This window comes from Callionymus lyra, chromosome 16 (assembly GCF_982586985.1).
Source record: "Callionymus lyra chromosome 16, fCalLyr1.hap1.1, whole genome shotgun sequence".
Taxonomy (NCBI): domain Eukaryota; kingdom Metazoa; phylum Chordata; class Actinopteri; order Syngnathiformes; family Callionymidae; genus Callionymus; species Callionymus lyra.
In genome coordinates this window covers 9,693,569-9,706,816 of record NC_141833.1, presented here as the reverse complement: position 1 = coordinate 9,706,816, position 13,248 = coordinate 9,693,569, and the positions used below count along the sequence as shown (strand labels likewise).

The following is a 13,248-nucleotide window of genomic DNA, read 5'->3' as shown; positions in this document are numbered from 1 at the left end:
TTTGTCAGTCATTGGTAACAACAGTTTAACGCCATACTTTGCATCAAAGATTTACTCTCGGCTTTATTCAACCAACAACAACCAGTAATGCGTTACTTCCATTAGCAGGACAGCCATTATTAGCTGAAGGCCTTTTGGTTACCGCTTTAACCTGTATGTAAGAAAGTAAATAAGTAAGTAAGTAATTTTTATTTGTATAGCGCTTTTCCAGACCAGGATCACAAAGCGCTTAAACAATCAAAACAATATTCAATAAAGTATATATTTTTAAGGTCAATATACAACTGATAACACAACAGGCCCTCAGACCTCACTTGGTTTAGAATAGAATTTATTCAGGTAAGAGTCCTCTGAGTCAGCACTTTAATATAAAAACAAATATTATGACACAAAGCAGATTAAAATGCTGTTAATAGACTGAAGTCATTTTCGATTTATGTTCGGGGACAAACAAGATAGATTTACGTTAAATTAAATTTATTTGAGATTATAAAATACAGTAAATATATAAAACAATATGAATTGAAAGCTGACAAAGCAAAAAGAAAATCGTTTTTTAAAAAAGTAATCACGTCGCTTTGGTACACATGTCCCACAATTCCACCAGCACGCGCATGCGCAGTGCGCCCGGGCCATTATTTTTGTCCTCAAGCTGGAACAACAGGCAGAGCCTTTTTTTCCTCATAATGAATTAAATATTAAACCACGGAAGGAGAAGTCCGTTTTTGCGCGTCACCGCCGGCATACATGGAGCCTCTGGACCAGTAGCTTCTCGTCTCGCCGGGCTGTGCGGTCCTCCCGTGGAGTTGGAGGCCGAGAACTGAAGTGACAGCCCCCGTTAAAGGCAGCGGATCCGCTGTTTATCTCGCGGGCTGTAGCCACCTAGCCTGCTGGACCGCCGAGAGAGACGGGGCGACGAGAGGAGGGGGATCATCCGGACAGAGATGGCTCATCTACGAGACATGCAGAACCAGGTATTTTTTGTTTTTAATCCAACAACAAAAAAAAGAAAAAAAAGTGTCACTTCTTGTGTCAAGTAGAAGCGGCTGTCATGACCAGGTGGGTGTGGGTTCTTCTGAGGGTCTCTCACAGGAGATGGTTTAAGTAAAAAATCTTTAATATCAGTTTGATAAATCCCCATCTGATCGAAACACATCTAGATATTTGTATGTATTTGTCATCCCTTTTTTTTTTGCTCGTTTCATATAACATTTTTAGAGGCTTAAGTCATAACATTACGTCAATGAAGCAGGAACATCTGCTTCCACTGAGTCACAGCAGAACACTCACCATTTCATGTGATTTCCTCTTGTATTATTATTATCGTAAAATGACATCAAAGATTGCCCTGTGAATTGTAAAGGTGTCACTTATTTGAACTTGTTTACGAGCGAGAAGGAAAGGTCAAAAGTGCTGATCCGATCTACTTGAATTATAAAGGCACCACCCTCCATAACATCGTATTTAAACTCCATAAAACACGGTTACGCAACTTCATCATCTTGCTCTTTGAACGGACGGTATCTTCAACCACACACACACACACCCATGTTTGGTTTCTTTGCCAGAACACCCGGTTGGACCCCGAAGAGTACTTCACCAAGCAGGAGCGCATTGGCAAAGGTTCCTTCGGAGAAGTCTACAAAGGCATCAACGACCGCACCAAGGAAGTGGTGGCCATCAAAATAATAGACCTGGAGGAGGCGGAGGATGAGATCGAAGACATCCAACAGGAGATCACAGTTCTGAGCCAGTGTGATAGTCCTTTTGTCACCAAGTATTATGGCTCCTACCTGAAGGTGAAGCGAGAAGGTTTCCATTGATCCAACGTCTCTCTAAACTCAATGGTTTCTTCACAGGGAACCAAGCTGTGGATCATCATGGAGTATTTAGGAGGCGGTTCTGCTCTTGACCTAGTAAGACTTGACACAGAACCAGAACCTTGTATATAACTGAAGTCCATTTTTTTAACCTCCCAATCTCTCGCCTAGCTGCGTCCTGGACCTCTTGAAGAGACGTACATCGCAACTATACTGAGGGAAATACTTAAAGGGCTGGAATATCTGCACTCTGAGAGAAAGATTCATAGAGATATAAAAGGTAGGGACATGGTTGAGAACATTTATGGTTTTTTCTAACAAGATGACAAAGAAGCTCAAGAAGTCTTTGCTTTTTTCTCTGTGGACAGAATATTTCATTGATCTATTATATAAAAGACTAGCAGTTCCATACAATACAAACAAAAAACAAGACACAGTGGAACATGACAAAAAAATAAAATAAATGTGTGTTTTGACAATGCAACTATACGATATGACCTCTTAAACACTGATAAAATGGAGTTTATTTATGCATATTATTAACACTATTAAAGGGTTATTTCACCCAAACTTCAGTCATTTTCTACTTCAAGGGTTGAAATAATTTTCAGAGAAATCTGTTACTTTTTATGTTCTAGACAAGAATGTATGTTCATTTTACTGAAGCCACTGGAGCTCCGTTGTTTTTGTCTTCATCTTCATTCAAAAAGACACTTAAAGACATTCAAATACCTCCATATAGCTCGTCTGTAACGTCCATCTTGTATTGAAGCCTCAACAAGAGAAATTATCGGGAAAAACTCAAGTCTGTAGATTTTAAGTTTGTTCTTAGCAGAAGATACTTGGACCGGGTCTATCAATGTAAATGTTTCAATGTGTCTGAATGAGGAAAGACTTCAAGCAAGATCTGAAAGACGATACCTTCAGCTAAAAACTATCTTAAAAATACAGTATAGGCTAATTTTAAAAAAAAAAATGGATGAATTTCTGTCGAGGCTTCAAAACAAGATGGACGTTACAGACGACCACCATTATTATTTGGATGTTTGGTGTCTTTTTGTCCAGTCATTACGTTAAAATGAACAAACATCTTTGTCTTTAACTCTAAAAAGGAAGAGATTATTCTGAAACTAATCCCAACCCTTAGTCAACATGAGGGTGAGTAGAAAATTAGTGAAATTAGAATTTTGTATAAACTATCACTTCAAGGACTCTGGTCATATTTGCATCCTTTCTTTATATAATTTCTGTCACTTCTTTCTTCCTTCCAGCTGCTAACGTGCTCTTATCGGAGCAGGGCGAAGTGAAGCTGGCAGACTTTGGTGTAGCAGGTCAGCTGACGGACACTCAGATCAAGAGGAACACATTTGTTGGGACGCCGTTCTGGATGGCCCCGGAAGTCATCAAACAGTCGGCGTACGACTTCAAGGTGTGCTTTCCACTGGTCGTCAGACCCAGAACTAACCCAAGCAGCATTCATTCGTAGAAAGTAAACATTTATATTAGGATTTCAAACCACTGATGTTTTAACTTTTGTCAGGATGCAAGTTTCTTGATGGGTTTTTTTCTCCAGAGTTTACAAGGAAATGAGTGACTGAAGACACTTTGACATTTATATATAATAATAATAATAATAATAATCTCTATTTATATGAGTATATTATTAATATTTACCCATGTTTAAATGGGAGAAAAGAATCAATTTATCTGATTATTGTTTTTACCAATTCAATACGTTGTCGACGCAACTTGACACTATAATATTACAATAATAATAAGGTAAGGTAAGGTAAAACTTTATTGATCCCTCAGGAGGTCTCCTTCGGGAAATTGTTTTTTCCAACAGCCAGCAATTTTCCATAAACAATACAAAATAATAAATAAAAATAAAATAAGAAGAAGAACATAAAGAGAAAAAGAACACTCCCCTCCAGTATATAATATATTATATTATAATAGTTTCCTATTAAAGTTTGTTTTTTTTACAGACGAAAAAGCGTGAATTGACTTCAACAAAACATGTTCTGTCCACACAGGCGGATATTTGGTCTCTGGGCATCACTGCCATCGAGCTGGCAAAAGGTGAACCTCCGAACTCTGACCTGCACCCAATGAGGGTCCTTTTCCTTATCCCAAAAAACACACCACCCACCCTGGACGGCCCTTACAGCAAACCCTTCAAAGAGTTTGTTGAAGCTTGTCTAAACAAAGACCCTCGATTTGTAAGTGAACACTTTCTAGATTTGAGCTTTTCCGTTCTGTTATCAACCTAATTCAATCTGTTATTGCGTATGATTATGTGCAAAAATGCGAAGCATCAACATTGTGTCGAGTATAAATAGTAAAAGAAATGGATTAAATAATAAATGCTGAATATATATGCATATCTATATATAGTGCTTCTTATTTCAACAATCCTTCAACAATGGTTTGTTGATTCTTTCATTGACATCTGTTTCTGTTCAGAGGCCGACAGCCAAAGAACTTTTAAAGCACAAGTTCATCACACGCTACACCAAGAAGACGGCGTACTTGACGGAACTTATTGACCGGTACCGCCGCTGGAAGTCCGAGGGTCATGGAGAGGAGTCCAGCTCTGACGACTCGGATATGTACGATAACTCTTTTTTTCTGTCGATGGCTACTTACTTAATAAATGAGCCTTTAAAAATACATTTTCTGTTTCCCTCGTCCAGGGATGCCGACGGTGACGTGGATTCCAGTCCCATTTGGAACTTCCCACCTACAGTTAGACCGTCCTCTCTAAATAAGCTACAGAAGGGCTACACACACACAGACTCTGAGGTAAACGAGTTCGAAGGAACTGAAACATCCATAAATTATTCAATATGTAATGAATGATGTGTCTAGACTAGAAGTTACTTACGAAACAGATTTTCTTTTGGTGGTTTCAGGCTAAACATAATACATTTAACACTTAAATAAGAATACATTTGAAAGTGCTAGTCCTAAAGATTTCTCTCCCTCAGTCTGTAGATTCAGTGAAACGACAACCCAAGTCACAATGCTTGTCTGCGCTGGTGACGCCCATCTTCAGAGAAGTAAGTAGTTCCTTCACCGTCTGCCGATTATCCAGATTAGCGGCGGCGAGCGCTGGTGCAAATCCCAGCCTCAGCTGGGCCTCACCAGTCAGCACTGGCCTCCGTCAGTTTAGCTCAGGCTGCACGCCTATGATGAACATCTTATCGCTCCATCAGTTGAAGGAGAAGAGGCGAGCGGGCGGCGGCGGCGTCGGAGCCATCGAGGAGCTGGAGAACGCCTTCAACCTGGCGGAGGAGTCGTGTCCGGGCATCTCTGACCGCCTCGTCACACACATGATGGAGAGGGTCTGCAGGTGAGCCCCAACTTCTCTCGGGGAAAAAACTAAATCTCACTATTATTTCCATCTTTCTTCCAGGTTTTCTTTAAACGGGAACACCACACAATCTTCGCGGTGAAGTTCGTACCCCCCCCTCCTCCCGACCCACCACTCCTGTTTTGTGTCCCCCGACAAAGATGCAGAACCCCCCTCACCCCCGCCCCTCAATCGTCCTCTCCCTACAGATCTTTTAATTAGCTATAATTAAATATTTTTACAGTTTTTCTTTCAAGAGCGGAGAGTATTTAAAGCCATGAACTTTAGCACGTTCTGTTAGACTGAGGAAAACAATAAAAAAACGTGGAAGACTGTTTTGTCCGACCCTTTATTTTGGGAGAAACTCATATTTTTTCCAGAAGAAGAAGATTGTAAAGACTTTGGGGTTCACCATTGAAAAGTTTATTAAATCGTATTACAACACTAGCATCAATGACAATATTTGGTTCTTTTTATAATATTGGCTAAAAACGGCAGAGCGGAATGTCGGCTTACAGTTTGGCTATTGGAGGAAAACACTGGCTACAACGAGAGTTCAAGTGCCACAGGAGGGGAGTCGCCCCTGAGTCACGGCTTCATCGAGGGGTTTGTTCAGTCGGCTGAAAGCACCGCAGTGTGACGCTCACGCACTCCGGGTTTGACTGTCCTTCATTTTCCAGGAAGACGTTGGGAGGTCATGGGGTCACAGCTTTTCATCAGCTTCACAACATCTTAACATGGAACCATCAGTAACAGGAGCTCCTGACACGACACTTAATAAATTCACCCGTTTTCCACGAGATTAACACTGACGGGATAGTTAATGGCACGCTTGTGTTGGCTTTTTTTTTTGGACCAGAGAGGATTTGAAATGAGCAGATTCCACCACTAGTCTTGTCAGACTTCTGAACCAGTTATAAGCAGCAAGGGACTTGTTTACCGTTTAGAAAAGGCAGTAACAATAATCCAAATCATTTCTATTAAAAAATACAGTTAAAAAGATCGTGAAAGAGTGGCAACAATGACATGTATTCTCCCGTGGTCACTCCCAAAACCTTCTAGATCAAACCAGTGCAGGCATAAACACGTATTTAAGAAATATAACCGTGTGCGTTTACATTTGTATATATATATATATATATTTAGTCTGTATGTGTAACTGAATATACTTTTGGTATGTGGTTTATAAAATAAAAAAAGAATTCAAACAACCAAAGAAGGTCAGAAAAATAGTGGCAGTGTGAGTCGCCGCCCGGACGACTCCTGCTGCTGCCTCGCTCTCTGGTCCAACTCAAGCAAGTGGCTCCAGCACCTGCCAGATCAACAAAAATCAAAACCACAGAAGAAGAAAATGCCTGTCAGCTGCATAGCAAGCCTAGAGAGAAGTTTGAGTCATTCACACTTTCACATTCTAACACAACTTATACACCCAAAATCATAGATCATTTTAGTAACATGCTAGTAGTAATAAAAAAGGCAAAATGGACAAGGTATAGATCAACATAATGTATTTAAATTATTATTATGTTACTCTCAGTAACCCTGACCTGAAAAGCTCCCATAATTATTTTAAATACAGAAATCTAGCGAGCCATAGCAGTCACTGATAAGCTGTGTGAGAGGAATCATCAGAGTTCCCTGTATTGTTGGGCACCATAAGTAAAGTGGGTGCGGTGTTAGTTCTGTAGCAACGTTGAATTTCAAGTTTATCAGTGTGACAAAAGATATGGATCTTTGCCATCTTTCTAACTGTAGATTGATACAATCTTTTTTAATATGTAGTACTGTATGAAAAAATGCAATATGGCGAAGAACCACTATATGGCAAAGATTGTTGAAGACATCAAGTGTGTGTAGTTTCCTCACCGGAGTCTTCTCACACATCATCCTGCTTCTGCATCTGAGCCTGCATCTTGGCGATCATCTCCTGCATCCGTCGCAGCTGAAGAGCGAGAAAAACACAATTATTGATCGATCGGTGAGAAATATTTGAATCCCAAAAGGTGTGTTGATAAAACTCACCTCTGCCTCCTTCTCCTGCAGGATAATATCCTTGTCCTTCTCCTCAGGCTCCGGACCCTTTCTGCACCATTGAAAAAGAAGTTAGAACATCATCTACCTTTTTTTTTTTTTTTTTACCCTTTCTATAGAGTTTTCTTTTAAACCAATCTTAAAAGTGAACAGTGTGCGAATCAAGGCGCTCTCAGTGCATGTTTTTAGCATCCGAGTGTCACTCGGCAAACATGGCAAACACGGAGAAAGTGAGAAGGGTTAGTGGGTTAGTGTCGCTCGGAGGAGAAAGCAGCTCATGAGAGGAGAGTGTGAATGTACTAGTAAGAAACTACCAGGGAAGGAGGGGCGGCGAGAGTCCAAAGAGAGAGAGAGAGCGAAGCAGCAGCGTTCAGGGGGGGGGGAAAAAAGCGGTACCTCCCCCTAGTGGTAACATAAACAGTACCTCCATCTGGTCACTCTGGGTATCAAACCGAAACCAGACTGGCTTCGTTGGTCACATGTGGAGAGAAAAGTCTCCAAATCCTGGGGCTTAAGGAGGGCTGAGAATATATGTCCGGCTACTTGTTGGGTTTAATGACGGTGACAGAACTATGTTACATGGATCATGTTTACAATGGAAAGAGATACACATGCCAACTAGAGACCCACTAACTAATGGAGAACTTAAACCCCACTTAAGATCTACACATGCACAAGTTAGAGCTACAACACCGATAGAACGCACACTTACTGTCGTCTGGTTCAAAAATGTTAAGATTATATAGAGTAGATTATAATAATATTTGTTTTTATTCTAAAGGGTGCTATCCCTTTATACAAGCGTTAAGATACATTTGTCTTTATGTCATATGATTATGTAACAACTATGTTGAAATGCATTTTGCTTCAGGAACTTTCTAATATTAGATTTGACGCGTCTGTGGTGGGGGAGGTGCAGAAAGGCAGGCGGACAGAAAAGTACGTACACAGGAGAAAGAGGCAGAATGTAACCATGGGAGGACAACCTGCCGCCGCGTTTGAGGCGGTCTGAGCGGAAGTTCTCATAGTGCAGGTCCTGAGTCACTTCCTGGAGGTCCTGCATGTGTGTGCTGGGGAGGAGACAGGAAGTTGACGTCAGTGCTGAAAAATCATATGATCCCGACGAGAAAGAAGTTTTTTTTCAACATTTTCTTCAAAGGTGAAACTAATGTACTATTCTGCTTGACAATCTAGATCAGTTGTTTCAAACTCAATCATAAAAGAGGCCAAAACTTTTGTCTCGCGGGACAAACAGATTTGATAAAATTGTAAACTGTACTAGAGCTGCTACAGCTTAAGGCAAGTTAAATTGAAGACCTTTTAAGACTGTTTAATACAATTTGAAATTAAATTCAAGACCAACTTAGAATCATGCCAAAATTTAAAAATAAAAAAAGGGAAAACAAATCAATTACATTTATTAAGTAATGTTCCTCAACTCCCATCGTGCTGATTTTGAAAAGATTATTGCACAAAACACACTGTGCATTTCCAGCCATGGAGAAAAATGTTGGTTGGAGGACATTCAATTATGTTTGAATTTACATCTGCCCATAACTGCAATATCTTGTGATTGCAGTTCAATTAAATGTAAAAAAATTAAAAATAAATGTAGCCAAATATTTTGAGATTTGAAATCAACAAAAATCCTGATATAATATATCATATACCATTTCAATGCCCATTAAGGTGTGATTTTAAATTCTTGTATTTAAGGCTTTCAAGCCACTTTCTAATGAACAGTGAGAACAGGGAAAATGAGGCTGATCGCAAAAATGTATTTTCATTCTCACATTTATTCCCGTCAATCAACATCGCCTTTAAGTCTTAGTTGTGACAACCATAATATTATTAATCTGACTTGGCTTGCCCGAATTTGATCTTCGGTTTAACACAGGTGGTCGAGTGTCAACTCAATGAAATTCAAAAGATTAGAAAAACTATGTTCCCTTCTTGATCTAAGCAATGAGAAAACTTGGTTCATGTCGTCTCTGATTCTCAACATCACTTACATCAGCATGGTCCGCAGCTTGAGGAAGTCGTTCTGTTCCGGGTTCTCCACCTGCACCACGCCCCAGGGGTACAGGCGACCCCTCAGCTTCTTGCCGTTTGCCTCGATCTGCTGATTGGATCCTACGACAGCGAATGGGACGCTGGCCTGCAGGAGAAGTTGAACTCGTGTCAAGGGTCCCCCTGCAGGTGAACGATCGATCTGAATAGTTTGGAAGTTACCTTGAGAATCCTGGTCTGCTCTTTGAAGTCCTCGTCCTCGTCTGACTCGGCGTCGGGCAGGTGGTAAATCTTGATTCCATGCTCATCGATCTCATCCAGAATCTTACAAAATAAAGTACACAAGTTGTATTTATGAAACTTTCTTACGCGAAACAATTTTGAATTGCACATGCAAACCGCTCTTTGAAACCACATGTTGATTTACGTAAATATTCGCCACTTCAAGACGCTAACAGATAGAAGCTACTTATACAGTCCAACAATGAGCAGTGGCATCATCCTCACCCTGCGCTTCAGCCTCTCTCGCTCCCTCAGTGTGAGTGTGTCTGCTTTGGCAATCACAGGGACAACGTTGACCTTATTGTGGATGGCCTTCATGAACTGGACATCCAGGGGTTTCATGCTGAGAAGGACAAATGTAGAACAAAGGTACATTATAATCTGTCCACTTGTCATCTATAGTCACCTGTACTCACCCGTGGCCAAGTGGGGAGATGAAGTAGAAGCAGCAGTGGACTCTGTTGTCAACTATATGACGACGATTGAGTCCACTTTCGTCGTGGAGGTAGCGCTCGAACTGGTCGTCGATGTAGCTGATGATGGTGCTGAAGCTAGATAAAGAAAAAGAACACAAACTGAAGCTCAGACCAGTATCCAAGTGAATACCAGATGGCTAGCAATTCATACCAGTCCTGACTGTTGATAGCATCTCCGTATCCAGGCGTGTCCACCACAGTGAGGCGCAGCTTCACTCCTCGCTCTTCGATTTCAACAGTAGACGCCTCAATCTGAACAGTCCTCTCAATCTTTTCTGTTAAAAGAAAGAAAGAAAAGTCAAATTTGTTCTAATATATTCACAAGTAGCAGTACTTGGATCTTATTTATTTGTACCTGCTGCTCCAGGGATGATTCTCTCTGGGTAGAGATCGGTAAGAAAGAGGCTATTGATCAATGTAGATTTCCCGAGTCCGGATTCACCTTTAAAAAGAGACGATCACAGATGAGAACCGTATATTATCATGATCTTGATGATTCATGAAGCTGATGATTCATCTGTTATGTTGCTATTAAGTCAAGCAAAAGTCCATCTATTATCTAACGGATTTCATTAAAGGTCAACTAACGTGTTGATTTAAGTGCGTCTTAAATATATCTTGGACCTCTATTGTACTCATCAGTATGTGTCCGTTTGTACAAAACTCTCTTTTTATTTCAATATTTACATTTGAAAATGCACTCCCCGCCCCTCAGATTAACACTACTTAAATCTAACCACGCCCACTCTGCTGTGATTGGTCAAGCACCAAGGTTTGTTACTTCAAATCATCAATCACAGAAGTCTCCACCTCCAAGGGACTCGTTGTATAAACAAAGCGGGGCGTGATTACAGCTGGCTGGAGGAGGAGTGATGCCATTATTATGTTACTCTCGTAACCTCTTGTAAATAATAGAATAGAAATAGAATAGAAAAGCTTTATTGATTCAATAACGCCCCGATTTCAGACGGGGGAGAACTTTATAAAGTAATAAGTTCAAAACATGGTCATGATGAGGGATTTACTGCATCTTGGAGAGTAAGACTTTACCATTTGAAACATGTGAGTGAGTGAGTCAGGAGAGTTCAGAAGTCAGTGGAATCATTGTTATTAGTTTTCAGGGTCAGAACACTTCAAGTTGTGTATTCATTTTTTTCTACACAGTTGTTTAGAGGTACATACATCATAAGTGTGTAGAAATAAGATAAAGTCTAATGATATGATAAAATAGTTTTACCCATTTGGACCAGCCGTAGAAATTGACGTTTTAATCTACATAAAGATCAGTGATTGTAGTTGCATTAGCAGTTCTCGGGCCCTGGTCCAGTATGTGAATCTGTCCCCAAAGGCCCACGGGCTACATTCCTCTCCAGTTTATTTTAAAGCAAAAGGATGAGCAGTGCTTATGGGCGTCTCGCCCCTCCCCCGTTCTTCCCAGCATTTTCGGGAGGTTCACACAGTCGCATTAGGAGTTTGCACTGCAGCAGACTCCAGCTGGACAACTACAATCATCAGTCTCTCTAAACAACACTTTATTGAAGGCAGGTTAGGATCAAAACCTGCGTTCTAGTGACTGATAAAAACACATTTCAAGACAAGTTGAGTGCTGCACATGTTAACAAGCATTATGGAACCAATTAAAAATGTAGTATGATAAACTCACCGACAACCATCAGGGTGAACTCAAAGCCCTTTTTTACAGATTTGCGATGGACCTGATTTGGAAGGTTGGCAAACCCAACATAACCTGGAGTCTCAGGGTTGGTAAACTGACCCTGCTGAAGGATTGATGCAAAGAATACAATGAATAAAACACCGACATACAGCAAAAAAAAACATTTCAAGATTGTTTTGAAACTTTCATGGCGTTTAAAACACTCGGACAGAACCATTAATTCACTCTAAATCCAATTTTTTTTTGTCTACTCGGGTTGGATTTATACACAAACATTTCAACTCAGTCATTTCAAAAACATGTGAGATGACGGAAACATTTGTCACATGCCTAACCGGGTCAAATTTCACAGTTTGAAGTCGAGGGACACATACAAGTAGATCAAACGGACAGCAGCGATGCCAATCATTTTGGATTATTAAAAAACATTTAATTATAGATAGTAGTGAGTCACTAGCACTAGTAGTGAACCACAAAAATTACAGCGTTGAGTCATCTTGCATTGAGAAACAGCAATTTGGTCCAAAGATAGGTTTGGCTTGTTGAAACTGTGTGTGAAAACAAACACTTAAATCTGAGCAGACGAACAAGCTTTGTGTTTAAAAAGCTGTTTCAATATTTGCTGTCTATAATGGGTGTCAAGCTCTACCACTTGAGCTTGACATAAGAAGCAAATGGAGTGAGTCTCAAGTGGTCAACCTCATGTATTCATGAACAAGATGCAGAAAATTAAAATGCATGTTTAACTTACTTTCATTTTGTCAGAATGAGACATCTTGTCGATGGATCTAAAACATAACACAGGATATAGTCAAACAGTTTCATTTATACAAATGAACATCTGCAGCGTGAGAAGCCAAATAACTGCGTGAGACAGGAAGTCTGGTTGATACGAGAACTATGCGTTTTCCTGTCTCAGAAACAACAAAAAAGAAAGCGTGAAAAACACATGTCCTCTGTTTACACTTTGGATTCGTTTAGACAAATCCAGAGTCAAGGTAGTGATTTTGTTGACTCGTTTTCAGTAAAACCCAAAAAGTCGCTATAAATAAAGAGGTTAATATGTATACCCTTAACACAATACATATCGCTTTACAACTTTAAATTAATCATAACTATCAATTAAATAAGCAATTGTGTGTAAAACTGCTACGACTTGATAAAGCGTAGTTTAGTAAACAGACACACATTAGCCGTTAGCTTGTAGCTACGATGCAGCGACACCTGAAACTAGCGAGCTTTAGCAAAGCAGGATGTTCTCCAGACGAGCTAACGTTAGCTCACGGCGACACGAAGGCGACCCCGGGAGTCCCGCGCTAGTGAATTATTCATTGTTCGCTTACAAGCCTCGATGAAGCGAGAAGGAAGGCGGCTGGAGGAGCAGAGGGGTCCGGCAGCGGCGCAGAGAGAGGACTTGTTGGCGGACACCTCGGATTCCTCAGATTCCGGTGTAGCAGCAGTTTCCTCTAGTAGCTCACGGACCACAATGCACTGGGCGACGACAGCCCGTTGTACTGTGGCTGCGACTCTATCATCCGGATTAAAAACGCTATAATTTATTATCATTTTAACAATTTGCACTATGTATACGATCGTTAA

The 13,248-nt window shown here is 40.5% G+C and overlaps 2 protein-coding genes across 3 annotated transcripts; one reads left to right on the top strand and one right to left on the bottom strand.

Annotated features, from left to right (window-relative positions):
* The first annotated feature begins 227 nt into the window (after positions 1–227).
* stk25b (serine/threonine kinase 25b) lies at positions 228–5,510 on the top strand. Its single transcript, XM_087810227.1, has 11 exons — positions 228–974; positions 1,569–1,799; positions 1,860–1,916; positions 1,992–2,100; positions 3,092–3,249; positions 3,857–4,042; positions 4,287–4,432; positions 4,517–4,625; positions 4,811–4,882; positions 5,039–5,175; positions 5,239–5,510. The coding sequence occupies exons 1-11, from the start codon at positions 945–947 to the stop codon at positions 5,276–5,278; spliced, it is 1,275 nt and encodes a 424-aa protein (XP_087666353.1). The 5' UTR covers positions 228–944; the 3' UTR covers positions 5,279–5,510.
* A 65-nt stretch (positions 5,511–5,575) lies between these two features.
* septin2 (septin 2) lies at positions 5,576–13,127 on the bottom strand. Of its 2 annotated transcripts, none has more exons than XM_087810228.1 (13): positions 12,993–13,127; positions 12,401–12,437; positions 11,638–11,752; positions 10,330–10,416; positions 10,126–10,249; positions 9,915–10,049; positions 9,724–9,841; positions 9,439–9,540; positions 9,219–9,364; positions 8,154–8,276; positions 7,198–7,258; positions 7,042–7,117; positions 5,576–6,487 (listed from the first exon to the last, which is right to left on the bottom strand). In XM_087810228.1, the coding sequence occupies exons 2-12, from the start codon at positions 12,422–12,424 to the stop codon at positions 7,052–7,054; spliced, it is 1,101 nt and encodes a 366-aa protein (XP_087666354.1). In that variant the 5' UTR covers positions 12,425–12,437; positions 12,993–13,127; the 3' UTR covers positions 5,576–6,487; positions 7,042–7,051. The 2 variants fall into 2 exon arrangements, with proteins under 2 accessions (XP_087666354.1, XP_087666355.1); XM_087810229.1 differs by having other exon boundaries at positions 8,193–8,276.
* Positions 13,128–13,248: the final 121 nt, after the last annotated feature.

Coding starts and splice junctions, on each gene's coding strand:
- stk25b (XM_087810227.1), top strand. CDS start 945: ATGGCTCATCTACGAGACATGCAGAACCAG. Junction 975..1,568: donor TACGAGACATGCAGAACCAG/GTATTTTTTGTT, acceptor TTTCTTTGCCAG/AACACCCGGTTGGACCCCGA. Junction 1,917..1,991: donor GCGGTTCTGCTCTTGACCTA/GTAAGACTTGAC, acceptor TCTCTCGCCTAG/CTGCGTCCTGGACCTCTTGA.
- septin2 (XM_087810228.1), bottom strand. CDS start 12,424: ATGTCTCATTCTGACAAAATGAAA. Junction 7,259..8,153: donor ATTCTGCCTCTTTCTCCTGT/GTACGTACTTTT, acceptor TCAATGGTGCAG/AAAGGGTCCGGAGCCTGAGG. Junction 7,118..7,197: donor TGCAGGAGAAGGAGGCAGAG/GTGAGTTTTATC, acceptor CTCGCTCTTCAG/CTGCGACGGATGCAGGAGAT.